At 40.9% G+C, this 22,663-nt stretch overlaps 2 protein-coding genes across 3 annotated transcripts in view; one reads left to right on the top strand and one right to left on the bottom strand.

Annotated features, from left to right (window-relative positions):
- The first annotated feature begins 157 nt into the window (after window positions 1-157).
- Window positions 158-2,724, top strand: harbi1 (harbinger transposase derived 1). Of its 2 annotated transcripts, none has more exons than XM_049570758.1 (7): window positions 158-227; window positions 972-1,137; window positions 1,222-1,424; window positions 1,523-1,610; window positions 1,698-1,905; window positions 1,994-2,169; window positions 2,304-2,724. In XM_049570758.1, exons 2-7 carry the CDS (start codon window positions 973-975, stop codon window positions 2,502-2,504), a joined length of 1,041 nt encoding a protein of 346 aa, XP_049426715.1. In that variant the 5' UTR covers window positions 158-227; window position 972; the 3' UTR covers window positions 2,505-2,724. The 2 variants fall into 2 exon arrangements, with proteins under 2 accessions (XP_049426715.1, XP_049426714.1); XM_049570757.1 differs by lacking the exon at window positions 158-227 and adding an exon at window positions 238-500.
- Window positions 2,691-22,663, bottom strand: part of creb3l1 (cAMP responsive element binding protein 3-like 1) — a 42,806-nt gene continuing 22,833 nt past the window's right edge. The window contains exons 4-13 of the mRNA XM_049570756.1: window positions 17,611-17,765; window positions 17,433-17,514; window positions 16,404-16,609; window positions 15,044-15,190; window positions 14,551-14,609; window positions 12,959-13,027; window positions 8,090-8,192; window positions 7,659-7,821; window positions 7,011-7,167; window positions 2,691-6,931 (exon numbers count right to left, since the gene is read on the bottom strand). Coding sequence (XP_049426713.1) covers window positions 6,895-6,931; window positions 7,011-7,167; window positions 7,659-7,821; window positions 8,090-8,192; window positions 12,959-13,027; window positions 14,551-14,609; window positions 15,044-15,190; window positions 16,404-16,609; window positions 17,433-17,514; window positions 17,611-17,765 — 1,178 coding nt within the window. The 3' untranslated portion in view covers window positions 2,691-6,894. The remainder of the gene's footprint in view (window positions 6,932-7,010; window positions 7,168-7,658; window positions 7,822-8,089; window positions 8,193-12,958; window positions 13,028-14,550; window positions 14,610-15,043; window positions 15,191-16,403; window positions 16,610-17,432; window positions 17,515-17,610; window positions 17,766-22,663) is intronic.

Below are 22,663 nucleotides of genomic sequence, written 5' to 3' on the forward strand. Positions count from 1 at the left end.
AAAATATCAGCAAAATATACAGCCAGTAAAACACAAGACACCACGCGTGCTCCATGATACTATTCGCAAAAAAGTCAAGTTTTATTGTATCTTATTTTATTTTTACTCCAATACCATAATCTGTAAATACAAAACGCTACTTCCTGTGTCGAATCTGCGAATGTGCGTCACAGGTTGGTTGTTCCTGTCTTGTTTTTGTTGTCAAATGCTGCATGACTGCTTTAAATGCAAGTAGCCTACCCCTTTCTTAATAATGCAAACGAAAGGAATTATGTTTTAATTTTTATTTACAGCTATCCAGCGACGTGTATTAGTAGCGTTGCCTCAACAAGCAAGCATAGCTAAAATTAAGAAAGCTCGAAATGTTAGCGAGCTAGCTAGCTAGTTAGCACGTTAACTTAAGTGATTCAGTCATACAGGAATAACTAACGTTGACGTTAGTTTTAAAACGGGACAGGTTTTTGTCCCATGCTATGATCGTCATAATCTTTCAAAAAAAGGTCTGTAATAATAAAACTGTCATTAGAAACTATTATAATGTATCTTTACCTTGTATATGGTGTACTTACTGTTTTACAAACTGCTTACATGTCTGTGTATTTATATTTTGTTTTTCATTAAGCACATATATTTAATACATTAATGTATACATTCAGTTCTTTCAGTTAATTTATTTGCAACTGTACATTTGTCTACCACTAATTTATATTACTGTATTCTAGATTTAATGTTATATATTATCCCTATATTTCAACTTAATCATTATTTTGTGCCTAAGATTCTCTCTTTTTTTGTGTGTGAAATTCACACAAGTATGTCTTACTGAGGCAAAGAACAAAGTGGAAATGACTGTGGATATGGCATGAAAATCTTCCACTATAAATGTAGTGGAAATGTAGTGTATAAATAAGAATATAACAAGGTGCCTGAAATGAATGCATGTTATTTATTAATGTAAATGTATTTCACAGCATGGCGATCCCTATAGCCATCTTGGACTGTGATCTACTCCTCCACGGTCGAGGCCACAAGACCCTGGACCGCTTTGACCTGGACTCTGTCCCAGATGATTTCCTCCTCACGCACTTCGGCTTCCCCAGAGAGTTTATTCTGTATCTGGTGGAGTTACTCAGAGAGGTGAGCGTGTGCTGATCCTTAGTTTTGAACAATTACATCCAATTAACTATTCATTTAAATGTATGTGTCATTTCTGTGTGTCAGGCTCTCTGCAGACGGACCCAGCGGTCCAGAGCCATCAGCCCTGAGGTCCAGGTGCTGGCTGCTTTGGGATTCTACACATCTGGCTCGTTCCAGACATCTATGGGAGATACTATAGGGATCAGCCAGGCGTCAATGTCAAGATGCGTGTCTAATGTAACCAGAGCCCTTGTGGAGAAAGCTCCCCAGTTCATCACGTTCAACAGGTATGGCTTCATGCTACTAACAACAAAATGAAAGATTAAAAACAACAAGAAGAGGAGGAGAAAGTGAATTTAAAGTAGTATTAATGTTTCCCTGACAGAGATACAGCCAGCTCAGAGCAGTCCCTCCAGCAGTTTCAGAGGGTGGCAGGATTCCCAGGAGTTCTGGGGGTGCTGGACTGTGTTCAGGTTTACTATATTATACTGCATTAACACTACTGGACACTATGTACGCAGGTGACAGCCTCACTGATATTCTTCTCCCTTCACCTCCAGGTCACCATCAAAGCACCAAACAGCGAAGACTCGTCATATGTAAACAGGAAGGGCTTTCACTCTGTGGGCTGTCAGCTGGTTTGTGATGCCAGAGGGTTGTTACTCAGCGCAGAAACACACTGGCCAGGCGGACTCAAAGACACTGAAGTTCTAGAGAGATCTGCTCTCCGCAAACATTTGCAGGACATAGAGGAGGGCTGGCTGCTGGGTGAGACGTATATTTCAGACTTCTTACATCATTCTGTGCAGTCTGAAAACATCAGGAATGAAGTCCTTTTCTTATTTCTGTTTCCTAGGTGACCGTCGTTATCCTCTAAGGAAGTGGTTGATGACTCCGGTTGACTGCCCAGAGTCCCCTGCTGAGTTTCAATATAATCTGGCTCACAGTGCTACACATGAGATAGTGGACAGAACCTTCAGAGCCATACAGACCAGATTCAGATGTTTGGACGGCACCAAAAGATACTTACAGGTATTTTAATCTATGCAAAGCTCCCTGTCAAAAAATGGTAACGCCAGCCTTACGTTAAATGACTTTTCAAGCAATGTCACTGTTCCAGACCCGTCATCCATTTATCTCGTCTCCTCTCCTCTCTTGTCCTGCAGTATTCTCCAGAAAGGAGTTCATCCATCCTGCTGGCCTGCTGTGTTCTCCACAACGCCTCCCTGCAGTCTGGATTGGATGCCTGGACTCTGGAGAGAACCGACCCTCTGGAGCAACCCGAGTGCCTCGAACAGAGACCTGAGGACCGCGACATCCAGGCAGAGGACCTCCGAAAACAGCTCATACTCAAACACTTCAGCTGAACTGCTGGTCGGAGTCAAAGGGGATCGAGACTACATTAAAACTGGGACCAGAGCAAGCCATCTTTTTTTAAAGTGGTTAGCACTGCAACCCTCAACAGGATAAGCGGTTACGGAAAATGAATGAATGAATGAATGAACAAACCCGTATAAGTCATATTTAACATGAGAAAATCCACAGACACCGTGTTGCTGATGCAGTTTTTTAATATTTTGCTGGTTTCTACTCTACTGACTACACTAAGATAACATAGTTGTATATGGAGGAACATGCAAGACGCTATACAACAAACCAAGACAACATTATACCCAAACACATTTCAAATATGTAGGAAGTGCTTGATTATTCTCTCTCTAACATATCCACGAAGAGGTTTACAATAATCAAGCACTCCCTGGTGTTTAACAACCATCTGAACTGTGTGCAGCTGCTGTGTTATCAAGGTTTCTTTACAAGTTGAAAAAACTCACCCTCCCTTATTTTTTAATTCCCCTTTACATTGTCCTTCCCCTCAAAAATTCTCTTTTTTTCCTTTCCAACTTGATTCCACAGGTTAAAATCTCGGATTACTATGTCACAATACAAAAACAAGGCCCTTATTTACAACAACTGCACATTAGGTTGTCATTATTTATGTACACTGGTGCATTATGACTGTTAACGGGTGAGAATGACAGGATGTTTGTGCAACGGGCTGCAGTCACGTGATGTTTTTGTGTACACACAAGATGACGGACACAAAATGAAACAGAGATGAATAAGAAAAAAAACTGAGAAGATGTGTTAATTGTACTGAGTATTTTATAAGTAAGAATTATAATTATTTATTGAAGGATTTGGTCTGTTTTTATAGCGTTTAATTTAAAGGAATACCATGACATTTAATTGTTCAATTTTTTCTCACATTGTCAGAATAGTGGTGAAGAACTAAAGACTTATTGTAAATGTCCCGGTGTTCCTTCAAATTGTGGAGTAATGAAGCTAGTGGTGTTTTACTTCTTGGAATGTTTTAGTCCCCTGATTGGCTTCATCAATATATACACACTTTCTACATACAGGAATAAATACATCATACACTGCTGTCGCACGAGCTCTTTTAGCATCGATGTTGCTGCTTGGTTTGATGAATTTATGACAGAAAAATATCTACATTAAGCATTATCGTCAATGTTTTAATTATTTAAAAATCCTCTGTGTCTTTTTAGGTCAAGAAACTTCAGCTTGACAGTGATAATTAGCTTTTTGAAGGTGTAACTGGATAAGCTAATGGCATTTTTAAATCACGAGGGAACAAAAAAAGCCCCTCGCAGGTTTTCATGCGACAGCAGTGGAACATAAACACTGTATTACAGTTAAAAGACACAAATAGATCATGTCAAAGTTTTACACTCCATAAAACGGCATGTAAACTACACACCATCATGTAAAACTTCATCATCCTAAATGCCAAAACACAACATACATTTCCTTTTTTTTTCTTGCATACAATAAATATGCTCTTTTTTTGATGCTCAGAATATATTATAAGTTGTATTTTGGTGTTTTTTGTAAACATTATTTATAAAAAACAAAAACACAAGAACATAAACTAACCTTAAAAACACGTTCAGTATTTCTTTTTTTGTTGCATAAATTAAATATGCTCTTTTTTGATGCTGCAAATATATTATATATACAATTTTTAGTTCCATAAAAATACTTTTATGTCATGTTTCCCAACCTCTGTCAGGACCCCTTTAGTGGTCCCTTGATATGAAAATATGGTTCCCCCAAAAATTATGCAGAATCTGGATGTGAAAAACTTGAGATGGATTCAAAAAAGTGGAAAAATAAAATACACAAAAACAAAAAAACCTGTTTGGTAAGCAGGTCAAACCAAGGCTGGCTCGTAGCAAAGGTGAATCTGACAAGCTTTTACACCCACAGGCGTGTAAATAAAACAATTCCCCCAAATAAATCCTAAACATTAATCCAGTTTATGATTATTCAAAAGAAACAAAAACTATAGAGATGGCAAAATGAGCCCGAAAAGGGGGAGGCCAGCCCTGATTTAAACAGTGTGTGATCTAGTTATGTTTTTAAGGTGAGTGTGTGGGCTTTAGATGTAAGGCCAAGTTGGTCATATTTAACTGAAGTAAGTGGAAGGCACTTTTTAAATGGCACAACTTCCTTTTAAAAAGGACATGTTTATTTTCAATATTTAGTTTTGTCTTGGAAAATCCAAGCACCGTGTGCTAACATAAACTCCCACAGTGGAGGTCCGTCAAGTATCCATATATATATGTATTTATAGTCACGAGTTCTTTAAAGGTGCAAAGGCGTATCATTGTGTGTTTCTCTAGACGTTAGAACTACATTTCCCATAAAGCTCGCTTTCCCTCTAAAATGGCTACGCTACATTAATTCTGGAGAGAAAGTGAGGGAGCCAAAAGCAGCTAATAATTGCTTTCGGTCTGTCTTGACATGGTAAGATAACGCCAGAGGTGAGACCAAGTCATTGTTTTGCAAGTCCCAAGTAAGCCTCTAGTCTTTACACTCAAGTCCTGTGTCAAGTCTTAGGTCAAGTCCCAACATTTAAACTTATGAGTTTCGAGTCCTAAACAGGTAATAATGCGCTCTTCACGAACGGTAATGCCATTTTATGCAGCAGAGTAATATTTCGTTCATGGATGCTTTTAAAAATTTGTAAGATGTTAAGCCAACTTGTTGGTGAAGATTCTCAGTCATCTAGGTCATGGTAATTGTAGGCTAGCCCGCAACTTCGTACCAGTCATTTAGAACTGAAGAAGCTTCTTGGATGAGAGGCGAAACGTCTTCAAGAAATGCAAGCAAGTCCAGTTGCCTACGATATTAGCACTTACGATGTTAAGCTAACGTTAGCTAAACGTTAGCTAATTATGTTCTTATTAGTCTCAAGTTACCATTCTTGGTGCAACTTCAAATGTCATATGCAGCTGAAAGTTGCTGCATCTCGCTGTAATTTTTGGTATTCAGTATACTTATCTTAAATGACATATTGTCCAACTAGTGCTAAGTAACGCAACATTAGTTATTCATGGTTCTCTCCTGCAACTTGACAACTGTCCGATTAGTTGGGGGATTAAGTGTCGGATTGCTGGGACTGAACAGTGTTAATGTTTGTTGATCCAGGAAATGAATTGATTCGAGGCACACTTTTTAAATTACGTACTTTTTTTGGGCTTTGGGGAAGGTATCAAGTATTTTCTAGTCAAGAGGCTCAATTCCAAGTGAAGTCAAAGTCAAGTTGCAAGTCTTTTGGTTTTGTCAAGTCAAGTCTAAAGTCATGAAATTTTCTGACTTGAGTCTGATTTGAGTCCAAGCCATATGACCTGAGTCCACACTTCTGGATAATACTCTTCTCACATGACTTATCTGTCTTTCCTCTGGACAATGCTCTGACAAGTTTGTGGTGATAAAGTGTTTTTGTGAAAATGCTACAAATTGCGTCTTTAGGTTCATCTTTTGGATTTGTCAAGTCGAGTCTTAAGTCATCAAATTTGTGACTTGAGTCTGACTCTGGTTCGCACCTCTGGACAAAAGCTTAACGCCTCATTTCCACTTGCGTATGTGAGTGGTGTTCATATATCTGTAAATATACAGATGATGCCTATAGTGTCCAACGCAAGGAAGTGCATTTCTTTACGGATGAAAAAAAAACCTGTAGCCATGACGTAGAGGCTAATTTTGTCTATTTTTTGCCATCCATTAGTTTGGAATATGCGCTTGGAACATTACTGGGACCAGAACAGGACCTGCCAGGTACGTGGCATGGAATTTGTGGCACAGGCCAAAATATTACGGATATCATGGAGATTCCCATAGAAATGAATGGACTTCTGGTTGCCTCGTCTCCATACACATACGCATGTGGAAACCAGGCAAAAGTAGCTTATATCTGTCTTTTCTCTTGGTGATCATGTGATTAGTTTGTGGTGATAAACTGTTTTCTGTTATAATGCTACAAGTCACATCTTTAGGTTTCTGAATACTGGATGTTCTTCAATTAAAGCCTTAGGTTTGTAATGTATTTTAAAATATTCTTCGTTACTGTTTTAAATTAAATATTAACAGATTAGTTGGATTTTAATGTGTAAACGCAGAAATTCCAATAAGATGGTCCCTTTAAAATCAAGTATCTTCAGGCGTGGCAGAGTCTGTTGAAGCAGAGAAGTGAAGCACCATGTACAGGCAGTGAACCGGCAGTGGAGGGTGGAGGAATTCTTGTCTCGAGGCGTACTGAAAGGGTTGATGATGGATTGATTTTGGTCCAGGTGGATGTTGATATGAAGCCCGCTGAGTTCAGGAATCAGGACGTTGAGGGCTTGTTAGGGGTCAGAGGTTAGAAGTCATGGGAGGAAGGGTCCGGCTGTGTCAGAAAAACTCGGAGGCTCCTTCTGGTTTTGTTTCTCTGAGGAGAAAAAAGGCACTTGATTAATATTAAGGGGACAATAAAAGTTGTTTGTCATTAAAATATCATGTTTTTCTACCTCCGGTCTAACTCGGGCCTAGTCTGATTGCTGTTGTCAGCTGTGTATCGGCTTGTCTGGACGTGGCCCTCAGACTGTAGCCTCTCCCCCTCTGATGTCACTAAACTCTCCTCCAATGGAGACCCTTCGTTGTAGAAGAGCAGGCTGCGGGAACGGACTGCAACACACAAACACACACATTGGTTTTCATTCTCATGTCATTTCCAAATACAACTACATCTCAGGGTTATAATGAAGTCTAGGGGCCACGGGCAGGGCAGTATTTCAGCCCTTGATGGGTACAGTCTGGCAGACATTGTCCTTCACCACTCAAAGGCTGGTTGCTGGCAGAAAGGAGTGGTACTTAACGTGATGACAGCCTAACCTCTGGTTTCAAAAGGGTTTCCCCAAGGGGAAGAGGCTTAAGGAAGTAAATTTATAGGGAAGTGGAATGCAGCAGAGAGTGAAAGTTGATACTCGTGTCCTCTTTACAAGACTAAACTTCTGGGATCTTTCTCTATCTTTCTTCTTGGTGTGCTTTTATTTTGGAATATTTTACCGTTAAGTATTAGAGGTATAAAGCACAGAGTTGTCATTAGGGAAATTGCTGAGCAGCAGTTGCAATTCAAAGTTGTTGAACCACAGGTGATGTATTTGTATTTGACCTACCCTGACTGGTGGTGTAGAGGTCCGCTGATGAAAGAGGAGGAGAAGGGGAGGGATGAGAGGAAGAGGAGGATGCGGACAAAGAGGGGGTGTGACTGAGGAGGGAGAGGGGGGAGAAGCAGGGAGAGAAGGAGCCCAACACCAGGACAAAACACACGGCCACCATCTGCATAAGAGAGGAGCGAAACACTCACATTGGTAAATTATCACAAAAAGGAGTTCAACAGGGCTACGACTAAGGTTTTTTAATATGTTCTCGATTGATTGATTGATTGATTGATTGATTAGTTACTTGGTCTATAAAATGTCAATCAGAGCCCAAAATAATGGCCTCAAATGTCTTGTTTCGTCCACAACCCAAAGATATTTCATAACGACAGTATTAAAATGTATGTGTGTGAGGAGGTTTACCGTAACAAGAACAATATATTTACCATGAGGCATGTCCCTGTTTGGGTTGAGGCTATTTTACATGAACGGGGAACAACTTTCCCTGAAACCAATGATTGAAGCTTCTGCAGCTGCTGCAGGAGAGACCTAAAGAGAGACAAACAGAGAGAAATTAACAATCAAAAAAAGCAGAGTAAGTAGAGAAAAGATTTAAGCAAGAGCGCTGTTTGGTTGAGGATTTTTCCTTCCTTGAATCACAGCTTCATCACCTCAGGGAAACAACACCAGTTAAATCCTCGGGTATTTTCTCTCTTCTTATAGTTTAAAGTCAGCTTTATCCACCTGATTTACTGCTGCTGTGTCAGCTAGCCAGAGTGAGTGAGGAGTACCACAGAGTTGGACAGAGCACACCAGTAAAACCAGTAGACTACAGTGTGTGAGTGTGATCTGGAGAGCAGGGTTCTGATGGTATGAGCTGTCAGTGGCTGGGAGGACTCACTCTGACCACTAGGTGGAGACAGAGGACCGCTTACAGCTGTGAACCAGCCTGCAGCAAGTCAGTCAACCGTTAAATAAGCTGGAAACTAAAGCAGACAATAAAGTGGTCAATCAGATGTTTCATGTCTGTCACATGCACCAGACTGTAGTATTGCACTGTGAGTTGCCAGCTGTAATAAACTTATATGGGATGATGCTGAGCAGCATTTCTCACACAGGACTTTGATGTGAAACCACAGTGATTCACTGTTAACGTTATTACTGCTTTTAATACAATTTTTATACTGCCAAAGGTCATGCTGGTTGGCTCTTTGAATACGTGTGTGTGTGACTTTGCAGCACATGAACGGAAAATTTTAATGAACTTATTAAATGAATGTGTGTTGGGGGAGCTAGCGGTTTCCCTCTGCTTTCATTGTTTGTGCTAAGCTAGGCTAAACATATTGTGAATGTCTATCTGCGCTGGACACACATAGAGATGAAATTATAATCAATTTTTGTCTGGCTCAAGCTAGAGGACAACAAATAAACACCTCTGGAAAGTCCATGTTTGAGTGTCTGGTCTAGTCGACTTTGAAATACTCACTGAATGCCAAATCTGTCCAATGGGATGTCGAAACAACATGGACCGAATCAGTGTGAGGTCATGCTTATAACAGCAATCACTTCTGGGTGGCGACTGATTTTATGTGAAATCAGTAAACTTGTTTATTAATGTTTTCATTTCAGCCGTAACTGTAACGCTTCAAGATTTATAGTTAAACACGGTGGTCCGACATGTCTGACGTTTCTGCTGAGCCTTTTTTACGCACTTTATTGGTTGGCTAGCGTCTTTGATAAACTAAATCTACCGCCACAAAAACATAGTATTGTATTGCTGTGGACGGGGACCATATAAATATGTATTTTAGCAACCTAAAATTTTTTTATTCCAGTTTACATGTTTGCTTTTGTCAACAGAATCTGGTGGCTTTGACAGCCAGGTAAAGTGCTGAAAATATTCTAAATATAGCGTACACTTAAACTGATATGGATTTTTTTAGGTGTGTTATATATTGTGGTGTAGTGCACATTTTTTCTTGCATACTTCCTTTATTTCTATATGTTATAATTTCTCTATGGCTATACACAGTATAAGAGCTGTAACATGTCCTAATTTCCCTCAGGGGATCAATAGTGTTGCAAATTTCTGAGATGCACAAAGACTGAGATGGTGTTTTGTAATCCCATGTGGGATGGGACAAATGTTTGGCTTGACACAAAATTAACTAATAAAAATTACACAAATATGGAGTTATTCTCGTACACCTAATAGACTGGTGGCACTAACTTGGTTCTGTATGAATCCAAGTGGACGTGCAGTAAAAAGAAACCACTGCACGGAGAACAAAACGACCGCTAATAACTGCATTTGGGGCATTTTTAGGAACTCACAACTTAAATTTAGCTCATTCATTTAAAAGCTTTTTTTTTTTTTTTTTTTTTAGACCTGCACATTTTCTGGACTTTATGTGAGAGTGAGCGTGCTGACTCATGTTCCTCCAGTTTGTGCCAACTCATTGTTCCTCTGTGTGGTGGTTTAACATATTCATCAGTGTGTGAGTGTGTGTGTGAGTGTGTGTGTGGTGGGAAGGGAGGGGGGTTTGCCTTCCATGATGAAAGCTACTGTTAACTCGTAGCTTTAATGACAGGCTGAGGCCACCACAGACAGACAGACGTAGAGACAGACCCCCCCTCAACACTCTACACCACCACACCCAGCCACCCAGCCACCCACCCACCCATCTACCCACTCAAGGATAATAGCAGATTGGTTTCATATTGTTATAACAGAGGAGACAAACAGAGCTGGGTGAGTCTGAGAGCAGACAAATTTCTGTTTAGACTCGTAGAATTCTCTCAATCTAACACACACTGCATATAAACTGAAAGGGTTTTAGAAAATGAATACGAGCACGTATAACCGACAGTCGAGAGCGTTTGTCCTGTGAAGACTATATGACTGCAGCTCGGCTTGCAGCTACAATAATCGTTATTTCTCCAAGAGAGATTAAAGAAAAATGAGCCCTGCTGCAGCGCAGATCATTCAGCTCTCAGCTTATCAAGCTGCATTCTTTGCAAACGCGTTGCTATTTTCAGTGATGATAATCCAAACATCATTACAAGAATGTCGGCCTTTTGTTATTAGTGTGCGGAGCCAGCTCACAACAGCTTCAGCCTGTTCAGAGACACGACAGCAAGAACTGTGGTTATGATACTGAAATTTGCAACTTTGATACAATACCTTGAAAAATATCGAGGGCATATGATTTAAATTTTTTATTCAAAGATAAATATATGAAGTCTCTTTTGTTGATTAGTAGCAGAGACATAAAGGCCCAGACACACCAAACCGACATCAGGAAACTGGTGGTGACAATGTTGCCTGTGTCTCGGCCAAGAAGTTTTACTTGAACACGCCACCAAGACTACAGCCAACGCCAACTAGCACGTACATTCTGCACCTGTGTGAGAGGAAATAACTCTCAGTTGCTCAGTGGCGCGCAAAGCCAAAAAAAATTCCATTTCCATGATATGAAATTACCCAGATCTTCCACACTGTGGGACCCATGGAGCAAGTATGCAAGAGATGAGTGTGGCTGAGCGGCTAACTTCCGCCAGTGCTCCGGTTTAGTGCTCCGCTAACTGGAATTGAGATAAAAGTATTAAATCATGCGGTTCTAATAAACTTTTGAAATGTTATCTGACCAAATGGATCAAATCCCAACAGTGAAACGAGTCATTTTATGGGGGTTGTGGCGCACAAAAAAAATGTAGCTACTAATTTACAGACGTTTCTTTCCCAGTTTATGTTAATGGTATAAAGTCTTGTACCATTGTCTTGTCTTGTTGTAATTCCACTTTTGGCCACTATGTAAGCTCAGCTTCAAAGCTCGACGCTGCTCCTGGGGGCTTGGCAGTTGGCAGTGGCCTGTATTCTACATTCAAAAAGGGAAACCGGAAGACCGTCATGACGCTGGTTAGCAGGGCCGCCCCTCCCTAAACGCAGAACACGCGCTGTGCGTAGGGCCTCATCTTCCATGGGGGGCCACATTTTGCGCAAGGGGATGCATTTGCGCATATACGCAATGGATACCGTGAGGCGCGTGTAGAATCAGCTCAAGGAAGGAGAGAAGAGACCTGACCGCCCATGCGTTGCTGCAATGATTGACACACTCCACATCTGAACAATCAGAGGGATGCGCTGGCAGGCACTTGAAGAGCTGCAGCAGGTGAAGAGTTGTCGACATGTCGTCCAAAAGAGCCTCAGGAGTATGTGCGGGGTTGGGAGGGCAGGTGGGCTCCACAGAGGGGGAGACCCAAGCCTCGGGGGTATGTGCGGGGCCGGGAGGTCGGATGCTCCCAGAGAGGGGAGAGGGAGAAATATAGCTAAATAAGATGAAAATAGAAAAGAATGTCTATGTATTTTATTTATGTTTTCAGTGTTTAATTAAGGTGGGAGAGGCGGAGGGCTGAGGGAGATTGGACGCCTCCAGAGAGGGGAGGGGGAGAAATATAACAAAATAAGATTAAATAAGAAAAACCTGTCTCCCTCTTTTATTTTATTTTCAGTGTTTAATCAAGGGTGGGGGATTGAGGTGGTGGAAATTATTTTCTTTTGATGAGTAATTGATGGCTATTTGTGACTCAGATTTGTTTATTTATTTATTTCAGTTTGAAGTTATTTTTATTTAATATTTATTTATTTATTTCAGGATGAATTTTTTATTTTATTTGACTCATACAGCCAAACTACTGTATCTACAGTACATTTGTTATTGCCAATAAAGGTTGTCAAGTTAAATGGCAAGTTGTTGTACGGTCATTACATTTGGGATGGTGGCCTCCAAATAAAATTTCGCTTAGGGCCCCAGTTTGGTCAGGGGCAGCCCTGCTGGTTAGCCAGTTAGCACATTAACAACTCAACCTGATGCTGAAAGAACAAAACACATTTACTGTGCACTAGCAAACAATACATCAAACATTTATGAACCATTTCTGCTAAAGAGCTAAATGGCTAAAAACATAATCTTACCGATTATAACAAGTTTGTTTACGCCCTCTTGACTTTAGTCTTTTGTTTACTTTCCTCACTTCTGTTTCTCTGCTCATGCGATGAGCTGAACTGCCGAACAGAGTGATTTCATTCATCAACAGGCTCTGCAATCTCTGATGGCTGACAAGGGCCAACAATGACCAACAGTGCGAGACCCGAAACTAGGGTGACAGACACTCATCAACAGCAACGCTGATCGATCAGGTCAGGCAGGTGGTACAATATTAATGGATGAACAACGCTAATGTCAGCTGGTGTGTGTGTGTGTGTGTGTGTGTGTGTGTGTGTGTGTGTGTGTGTGTGTGTGTGAGTGCCTCACCTGTTGGCGGTCTCCAGGTTTTCTACTTTTCTCCACAGGTCGCTGTTTTCTGACGTGTAGCTCTCCACCCTGACAGACAAAGAGACACAGAGTCCTGTCAGCATCTTTAATGATCTTTTACTCAGATCACAAACAATTTCACTCATCAGGGCCAAATTCATTTTGACATTTGAATTCTTTTGTAAATAATTGATGTACCCAGCTCACAAATGGATCTGCAGGATGAGAGACTTCCCAACTGTCCTCTCAACCCTCTTCATTTTCTCTTCCTCCGTCATCTCCTGCTAATCCTGTTTATATCTTTTATCAATTTAACATCTTGTTAATCTTCTGCTTTGTTACTCATAATCCTCCTGATCTCTTGCTATGTTTGGTCTGAGTACGGCTCACTCATATACATTCTTTTCAGAGAGTCATCCTGCTGGTTTCTTTGTAAGGGGTCCTTCAATAATCCTGTCCAAAGAGAACACAAAGACGGAGAAGGATTTCTGTTTTTACACACCTCCTCTTTCCTTACTGTTGTTAAAGTCAAATCTCCCCCGACTAATGGTGTTTGGTACGACCTGTATGAATGTCTTCGGGTGCTTTTTCTATGGAAATGTCTTAAAATCAAGCCCACATTTTCACCTCCCTTTCACTCTCTGACCCATGTGTTCAGCAGGTTACTGGAGTCCTGCCATGGCAATGAATTGCCAGAAAAACAAAGGAGAGAAGAGAGGAAAGAGTTTCTGCTCACTTTTAGTGATGAAATACATCCTGTACGTATTATGTGTTCATCTGGACATCTGTACCTGACCCTAAAGGAGATAGGCTGCAGAGCTTGTGTGTGTGGCACCAAACTCAGCTCTAACTTCAACTCCCAGGCTCACTTGGGCATTTCACCAGTCTATCTTTTCTCCTTTTTTTCAGTTGTATTTTTCTTTTTTTTTGTGCGAGCAATGCAGATGAAGAACATAAAATTATGTATAAAAAGCCCTGTGGTTGGACTCAACCTCATTGGCCATCATGGCCACTTTCTGGACCAAATGCAAAGCTCTTAAACACATTGTTAGACAGCTCGGAGGAGTGGAAGAGAAAAGTTATTCATTTATTGCATAGACACTGCTTTGCAACTGGCTGTTCGAGCATTTTTAACAGCTGGGCTGGCATGAAACTGGTTGAAATAACAGTAATAATTCAGCAGTAGAACATTTATCTCCATGATTCGATGACAAATTGCATTTTAAAAAATCATGCTCCACTGAAAAACATCAAATGATGATGATGAATGCATCTGACCGTGGAGGTTGAGAAACATTTTGATAAGAAACATCCATTAATTTGGTCTTTTCATAGGATTTGTTGACTGTTCAGAAAAATACTGAGTCGCACCATTATTTATTGAATCGATTTTTTTTTAAATTGTTTTTCCTGGCTGGACAATTCTAAATAATCATAACCACTGATGTACTGTACTTTAATACCATTTAAAAGAACTATAATGAGAAAAAAAGGGCTTGGAAATCGCAAAAAGACAGCCAGATATAAAGGTAAACCAAAAGGAGTGGAAAACGGATGGAAACACAGGGACAAAGAGTTTTTCCAAGCCTTACTTTTTCTCCAGACATTCCACATATTCTTTCTTCTTCCTCCGACTCTCCTGAGCTGAGATCTGGATAGAAAAACAAAGAAATATCAGCAAGATGCAAAGACAATTTGTCAAGTTATTAAAGATATATTATGCAGGATTTTCCTTAAAAAAAAAAAATGCATAGACTCATATTGAAGTAATCCCTCTCAGTTATCACTTATGAGTCACTAGAAGTGTGTGGCGGTGGATATTTCTCTGCAGAGACTCTGATCTCTGCCTGTATTTTCTTATTTTCCTCTCATTTTCTGAGCTTGGGACATTTATGAGCGTGTAGTCCCACAGAGCTCAGGTTAAGTCGGGGCTTTATGAAAAGATACTGACCAGGTGCCAGACCATAAGCAGCACGCATCCAAAAGACACAGCGCTGGAAAAATGTAAATATGGCGAGGCGAAACGCCAAAGGAGAGCGAATCTGAGGATGGCTTTTACTTGCAATTAAAAGCTGCGCTGTTTACCTTGTTTTTAATCTTCCGCCGGACCCTCTTCAGTGCCTTCTCTTCACTCTTAGTGAGAGGAAGTTTGTTAGGTACTGGGTAACCCTCGGCAACTAAGGTCCTCTTCTCTTCTTCCGTCAGCAAGAGGGGTCCTGAACCCTGCAGCTTCTGCACAATGACACAAAGGAACTTCATCGATACATTCACAACCGTTATCACAATTTTTTAAAGGGGACCTGTTCATTTTAAGGTTTATACTTGTACTTTGGGTTTCTACTAGAACATGTTAACATGCTTTAATGTTCACAAAACACTTTATTTTCCTCACACTGTCTGTGCTGGAACACCTGTGTTCACTCTCTGTCAGAAATGCTCCGTTTTAGCGCCTGTCTCTTTAAGAACCCCTCCTGAAAAAGCACAATCTGCTCTGATTGGTCAGTGTTTCCAGGTTTTCTGCATCTTGACATCTCTGCACTGCCAGGAACTGACCGTAATAGAGTGGAGTGGCACTTTCTCTGGATAAAAATCTCCAATTAAGCTTGCAAACCAAAATCTTTACAACTGGAAATGTTCCAGCAGGAATATGAACCGAAATTGAGGAGAAATTAACAGCATCAGGAACCAAGATTACATATTTCCCAGCATGTAGCTACATGTAGTAGTGTACATAATGTAAACACCTGCCTGGAGCATATGACCATATAGAAACCTGGCATGAGCTGACATCAGCTTGTAGCCAAACTTAAAAAAACACAGCTGGAAACAAGAGCAGTCAGAGCGATCTAAAGCCTGTGGTCTTTGCTCACAGGGATTACTTGAACACACATTTACCTCATTATTTGAAACTGGCAACGTTTGATATCAACATCTGACATTGTAACGTTGTATATATGGCAGAAAATAAGGAAAAGCATATTTAGGTCCCCTTAAAAATAACCCCTGCAGGCGACTGACTCATCAGCTTTCCCTTTGAACAATACAAAACAACACAGCTTCTTCATGTGGTGATTTTACTGCAGCTCAGATGCATCATTACCAAATCAAACATCTTTTGCTGACGTTGAACAATCGCGTGTAAACATTTGGTCATAAGGAATTACATTATGCCATCAGTGCACATGTGACTCATTTGTTCAGAGAAAAGCTGCTGAATCGGGCAGACAATGGCCAGACACTGGACTGACTGAATTTCACTGAATAGGCCCCATTTTGTCAGCAGACTATCGGGCTGATTGAACCCCATAATGACAGCTGTGCCACACACCAAAATGTGCACTTAGTCCATTCAACTATTTGTTCCGTCGAATCAGTTCAGGAATAATAATGAAAACCAAGAGTGGAGATGGGGAGCAAAAAGATACAGAGTGTTTCTTTTACTTACATGTGGTGCAGTGAGGAGAGGTGAAGAAGAGATGGCTGAGGAGGAGGAGGAGGAGGAGGAAGAGGAGGAGGCACGACCTCCTGGCCTCTGTTGTGGTTGAGGGGAAGACGGTGGTAAGGGGAGGTGTGGGGAGGAGGGAGGGAGGGAGCCATCACTGTCGCCGTGGTTACTGCTGGGAGGGGTGGGCGGGAGCTGGAGAGCGTCGTCTAAAAGAAGAGGAGGGTGTTGACTGAGTGCTGCTACTTTTAACTGAGACATCATGCTTTTGTTGACAACTGAAACAATGTGCTGCACAACTAAAAAGTGACTTTGTACTTCTCAAGTGGATTGCTGTGATCACTGGCATAAAGGTAGAGAGATACAGATACAAAGGCAGGAAGTTAGACCTTCTGAAAGACTGTTTCTATCCTGAATTGGTCTGTCAGGTTGAGAGTTTATCAGTCAGATGGTGAGTTTTAGAATTAGTTTGAAGCATTTGACAGCTTGGGATAAAGCTGTGCCTAACAAGACAAGTTGAGGGGAATAAAAAACCCATAAAAGTCTTTCAATCAACATACGTTTGTGGGTTTTTATTCCCCTGAACTGGAATAAAAATGGGTTAATTTGTCAACATTTGAATGTTGTGACCATATTTTCTTGAAAACATTGCAAGTCTTGTGGACATAGGTGTAGATTTCAGGGGGGACGCAGGTGATGCATATTTCAAACATGTGAATTTGTCTCCCCTGACACATTTATTCAAACAAAATAAAAGACATTTCAACCATAAATTGTTGCAGAAAAGGCTCAAATTGGTGCTTAAAATTCCCCAATATGCAAGAAATAAAGTGTGTGACGCTCAAAATTTCCTTTGCCAGGATTCGAAACAATTTTTTATGTGTCCCCCACCAATTCTGAAACAAAACCTTCGCCGCTGTTTGTGGCGACTGGATACATTCCTTTGTGTCACTTGCTTATTGCTGTGATTTAAATTTTGATACTAATGTAACGTGTGTGTGTGTGTGTGTGTGTGTGTGTGTGTTTGTGTACCGCTGGGCAGGCTTAGGTACTGTCCAATCTCTCTGGGTTCATCTTTAATGGCTACTGGCTTCACACTGTCTTGACTGGGCTCCTACAGAAACAGAAACAACAGTAACACCGATGAACTAACTACTTAACATCAATAAAAACATCATATGTAGCATCTTGTTGTCTGATGGATGCTAACCGTGTGTTTCCATGGTGACCCCCGATGTGGTGGGGCGGGGTTTAATATGAGAGGTGGGCCTTCCAGAGGCTGAGGGTCTAACCTTTGACCAACATCTGGCTCCTCTTGTTTCACCAAGATGGCCGACAGGTCCTGACTGAAGCTCCATTCAAATTCTGTAAGAGAAACAAAATACCATCAAATCAAAGACATTATATTCAACACCAAAGCTAAATTGGATCCGTTGGGCGATGGGCAACTCTGTATTTTGTCAGTCCTTGCTGAATAACTTTATTTAAAACACTTCAGAGTAGCCCCACCTTTTAAAATCAGTAACTAACACTAACCTGACCATATTTCTCTTCAGGGACCTTCAGGGAGGTCTTCCAATGGGAAGTAACTGGTAGCTTATAAATCACACTTTCAAAGAGCTTCCCCCAAAACATTCAAGCACTTCCTGACAAAACTGGTTATTACAGACTGCTGGACGACGACGCTTTGGCAACTGTGGTGCATAATTTGTCTCCAGCGAGTGTGTATCTGCCCTGAAATAAAAGATGGGCTGAACCAGCAACTCGTCTTCAGTATCCTTCTTGAAAAAAGAAACGGCTGCTGCCTTTAAACACTGCAGAAAATATGCATAATTGGGTGTCCCAACAATACAATTTTAAAGGAGTTTCCCTAAAACACAATAAGGATATATATATAAAAGCATCTCGCAGGTACTCCATTGTTTAGTCTACTGTGACCTGCAGGAAGTATTTTTAGAAACATAAGTGCCACTGCAGGGCTGCAGGGAAACTAGTCGGCAGCACTCCTGGTGTATTTGGTGTCCTAGTGGGCTAGATGATGAAGAGGCTCCAGCCCTGCCTGGCAGGCAATGAACTTAAAACTCATGAACTTTTCACACCATTTAAAAGTTGAACTTTATCAAATGAACAGCATCAAATCATCACATTTTAAGGTTAATATCAGGAACAAAATCTGTCCTGAAGGGGTCTTATTTTCAAGGCCTGTCCCCAACCAACAATGCAACATGCAACACAGCACCTGCCCCGCCAGCTGCACATATGCTCAGTTAGTTCTGCAGTTAGTTCCCGACCAGAAACTGCAAATCTTTAAAGTGATCATTTTCATAGTTGTGAAAAAATTCAGACAAAATAAGGTGATTTGTCCGCAGCATGGGTACCTGACCTGATGCAGGACTCTGATTTAGACATCAATGTTATGCTTTTTTTTTTTTTTTTTTCCCCCAAAAGGTTTAAAAGAAGAATTCCACCAATTTTACACATGTGGATCAGTTTACTCGACATGAGAAGTACTACTCAGCCTGTGAGGACAAGTGCTTACTCCCACAGGAAAATAAAATTCAAAATCAGATCTCTTCTTTGTCCAGCCTATTTCTCATAGACATAACTGAGCTCAATATAACATCAATGTGAGATTTTGATAGTTTTCGCTTTTTCCTCTCTCACTGCAGTAATCCTTATTTATCTGAACTAATAAGCTCTTGAGATAACAGTAAGATCCAAAAGAAAATATGACTGGCTTATAAAAGAGCCTGCACAATATCAGACATTTGTCGCAGCGATCAAGTTCAAGTCTTAACTTTGTACTTTTTATATTCTTGAGTTGAGCACAGCAAAATAACTCATGCTGATTTATTCTTTTGCTCTTCATTTTTCCTAAGGCGAAGCTTTAGAAGAAACAGACCAGAATTTAGGAGCCTCCAAATAAGAGGCTGATTTATTTCTCATGAGAAAAAGAAAAGACTATTGTGAGCAGCAAAATTTTCCTCTGGGCTGCCTTCTGTGAGAAATCAGAGAAAATGCCAGATTAGTTTTGAGACTTTTAATTTGTATCAGAAATCCTGCACTACAAACCAGGGTTTGGGAGTTTGGGTCTAATGAAATGACCCATACTTGGGACGAAAATATGGAACATCTCAACTTTTGCTGCATAAATTTGAACCAGTCTTTTTCTTAAACTGTCTCTCGCAGTTATTTTGTTCAAAATTACGTTATGTTTATTTGGACGTTGCTTGTCCACACAGTTTATAATAGTAGACTCACTAATGGGTGCACCAGAGCTGAAGGTTAACTATGTATGCTTTCAATTAAGGCCATTTTAAAGGTGAGCTGCTGATTAGGCACCGCTCCAAGGGAACCTCATTAGGCACAACTTTACCGAACAGTTGATATGAGCGTTTTATTTAACGTAAAATTGAAAGAAACCAAACATTTTTAGAGTCAAATAGACACAAATAAAAGCAGCTACAGGTCGAGAATGAGAAGTGTTTTCATTTTTAATACCTTAATAAATAATTTTAGAATAAGACATGAGCATCAGGACGGAGACTTTGATGTTCGTCACGATACGCACACAAACACACAGCCAAAAAGCTCCTGTGGTGTATGGAAAGAGCAGTAGCAGTTTAACAAGACAAGTGCTGCTGCTATGTGTGTGTGCGTGTGTGTGTCGGGAGTGAACATCATTTTAATCACCTCCTGGTTTCCTAGCAACATGTCTGCTGGTAAAATGCTCTGAAGTTTACAAGCCGAGTGTGCTGGGTGGAAGCAGAGGGGGATGGAGGTGTGTGTGTGTGTGTGTGTGTGTGTGTGTGTGTGTGTGTGTGTGTCCGTCCGTCCGTCAGACAGCTTTATCCTGTCCATTGCTACAGCAGCGAGTCTGTCCATCCTAAAAACAAATCTCCGTGGCTGTCTTAGACAAACCTAAAGCCAATAGGTGCAGACTCAACACTGCAATCTGTGGTGTCAGTAACAGGAAAAAACACTCACCTCAAGATTTTGGGGTTTATTTTAACCCGATAGTGAGCGGGGAAACTTCATCCTGGAAATCATTACTATTTGTGGTGTTTGTTTCAGCTCAGTTCCTACATCAGCGGGTAGTACATGAGTGTCTGGTGATTTGTTTGGTCTATGAAATGTCAGGAAACGGGCAAAAATGCCAATCATAATTTCCTAAAGCCTTGGGCGACATCTTTAAATGTCTTGTTTTGTCTGATCAGCAATCCACAACTCAAATATATCCAGCTCGCAGTCATAGAAAACAGAGACAAGCAGCACATCCTCATGTTTGAGAAGCTGCTACTCAGGAAATTTTAGCATTTTTGCTTCATAATTGACTGGGACAGTTAATCAATTGGCAAATTAACTGAATTTTCTGTCGACCTACTAAGCTTGTTTGCAATAACGTGACTATTATAATGCGTGACAGTCAGATGGAGGGCAAGGAGTGACAACTTTGTGGTGTGGAAATAGAGGAAAGCGACTACATGAAAGGGTTGGATGAACCTGGAGACAGCAGGTTTCGCCAGAAAACTGAGAGTCATGTTAGATGTGATTGATTCAAAATAAAGAAAAGTGATATTTCCGACAATTTAACCGACTTGCCTGGTGTGGACTAGCCTGGAAATCCAGACCCAAATCTAGAAGGATTTAGGGTCAGGCCATGAGTAATGAAAATGGCCCAACTCGAGGGGCGGCACCAAGCGTGCATTTGTAAATATCACTGCACGCATTTGGATAACACTATGACCAATCAGAACAATACACAGGGTGACGTATCCAGAGCACTACCAGCGGAGCTAACAGGTAGATTAGACTCTTGCCGTATCCGGTCGGCAAAACAGCAAAAACGTCCTTCTTGCAAAGGAAAGACTCGAGCGCCAAGTCTAACTCGTTCATTGTAACGGCCAAAGCCGTTTCAAGCAGCTGGTGTTCATCCGTAGCCATGTTTACTGACTGATTCCAGACTTCGTTGTCGCAGCGCTGTCGTCATCTGTTTAGTTCGCCTCTGGCCTGCCTATATCAGATACCCCGATGTGATTGGTGCAGCTCGGTTTCATGGGCATAGGTAATGAGCATCATTACTGATTGCCAGAGTGACTGGCTGAGCAAATTCAAATTACACATTCTCCCATGACGGTGAACTAAAACTCTTTGGCGTGAGTACGAAACAAGACATCAGATGACATAATTTTGGGGTTTTGGAGAGACATTTTTCAACATTTTAACACATTTTGATTAGTCCACTGATTGAAGAAATGACAGATTAGTCGACAATGAAAATAATCCTTAGTTGCAGCCCTAGTTGAAAGTGAGCAAGAGTCTCGTGGACTTCGATTATTTTCTGTGCGGTTGGGTCCACAACTGAAACAGCTCAACTGCTGTCTTGTTTTTGGTCGGCAAGTATAAATGTATGCATATTTCAACTCTGTATGTGGATGCACTCACATTACGAGCTAACGTTTGCTAACATTAACTACTATTTTCTACCCAATAGGTCAACTGTTCCCTGAGGTCTGATGAAACGCCATTAAAAATCTGGGTCGTGGTTAAAACACAGAGAGTTTGTCACAGCATGATGAAAGTGCAGCCATCTCGAGGCAGGTTTACATTTGAAATAAGTTGACTCACATCTGCTGCTGTTACTCAGTGAGTTTTTTTTCCGGTCTCCCCTTTACATCTTACTGTTTTCAGGTCTATAAGTGGCCCCTGTTTTCCCAGTTTGATCGTTCGGAACAGCCGTAAACAACACATGCAGCATTGGTAATCTTTTCCTACAACTGCCTCTCTACCATCTAGACAGTACACTCACGTATGACATCATATGTAAAGAACCTATTGATCACCTCACTAATCGTTTCAGCTCTACTGAAAAATACAGGACACACTGTGCAGGCTGTAAACGTCTTGTCTCAAAATCAACAGACGACAAACCTAACCCTGATTAAAATGTACCGATGGAAACTGTTATAGCTGTGACATGTTAAATTTGCTCAAGGGACATTTATAACAGTATGGAAAACACAGCTGCAGCTAATAAAATAATAATTTGATTTAATGAGCAAGCAGCTGAGACACGTCACTGTTGTTATCAAATACTATCATGGCAACCCAGCTACCAGTCAAGGTATATTGCTCTGGATTATAGTGTTAAGCACCCACGGCCACCGACAGTGTGGTGTCAACTCCAAACAGCTCATCAGTACCAGACCTTTAATGGCCCAGGTTTGATGCTTTGGTGCAAATCTTTCCATAGACTCACTGAA

The sequence above is a fragment of the Epinephelus fuscoguttatus genome, linkage group LG24 (genome assembly GCF_011397635.1).
Source record: "Epinephelus fuscoguttatus linkage group LG24, E.fuscoguttatus.final_Chr_v1".
NCBI lineage: Eukaryota > Metazoa > Chordata > Actinopteri > Perciformes > Serranidae > Epinephelus > Epinephelus fuscoguttatus.

What these genes read in the sequence shown, in the direction of transcription:
- harbi1 (XM_049570758.1), top strand. Translation starts at nt 973, where the DNA reads ATGGCGATCCCTATAGCCATCTTGGACTGTGATCTACTCCTCCACGGT. An exon ending in GGGTGCTGGACTGTGTTCAG is followed by an intron (nt 1,611 to 1,697) that starts GTTTACTATATT and finishes CTTCACCTCCAG; the next exon opens with GTCACCATCAAAGCACCAAA. An exon ending in AGAGGAGGGCTGGCTGCTGG is followed by an intron (nt 1,906 to 1,993) that starts GTGAGACGTATA and finishes TCTGTTTCCTAG; the next exon opens with GTGACCGTCGTTATCCTCTA.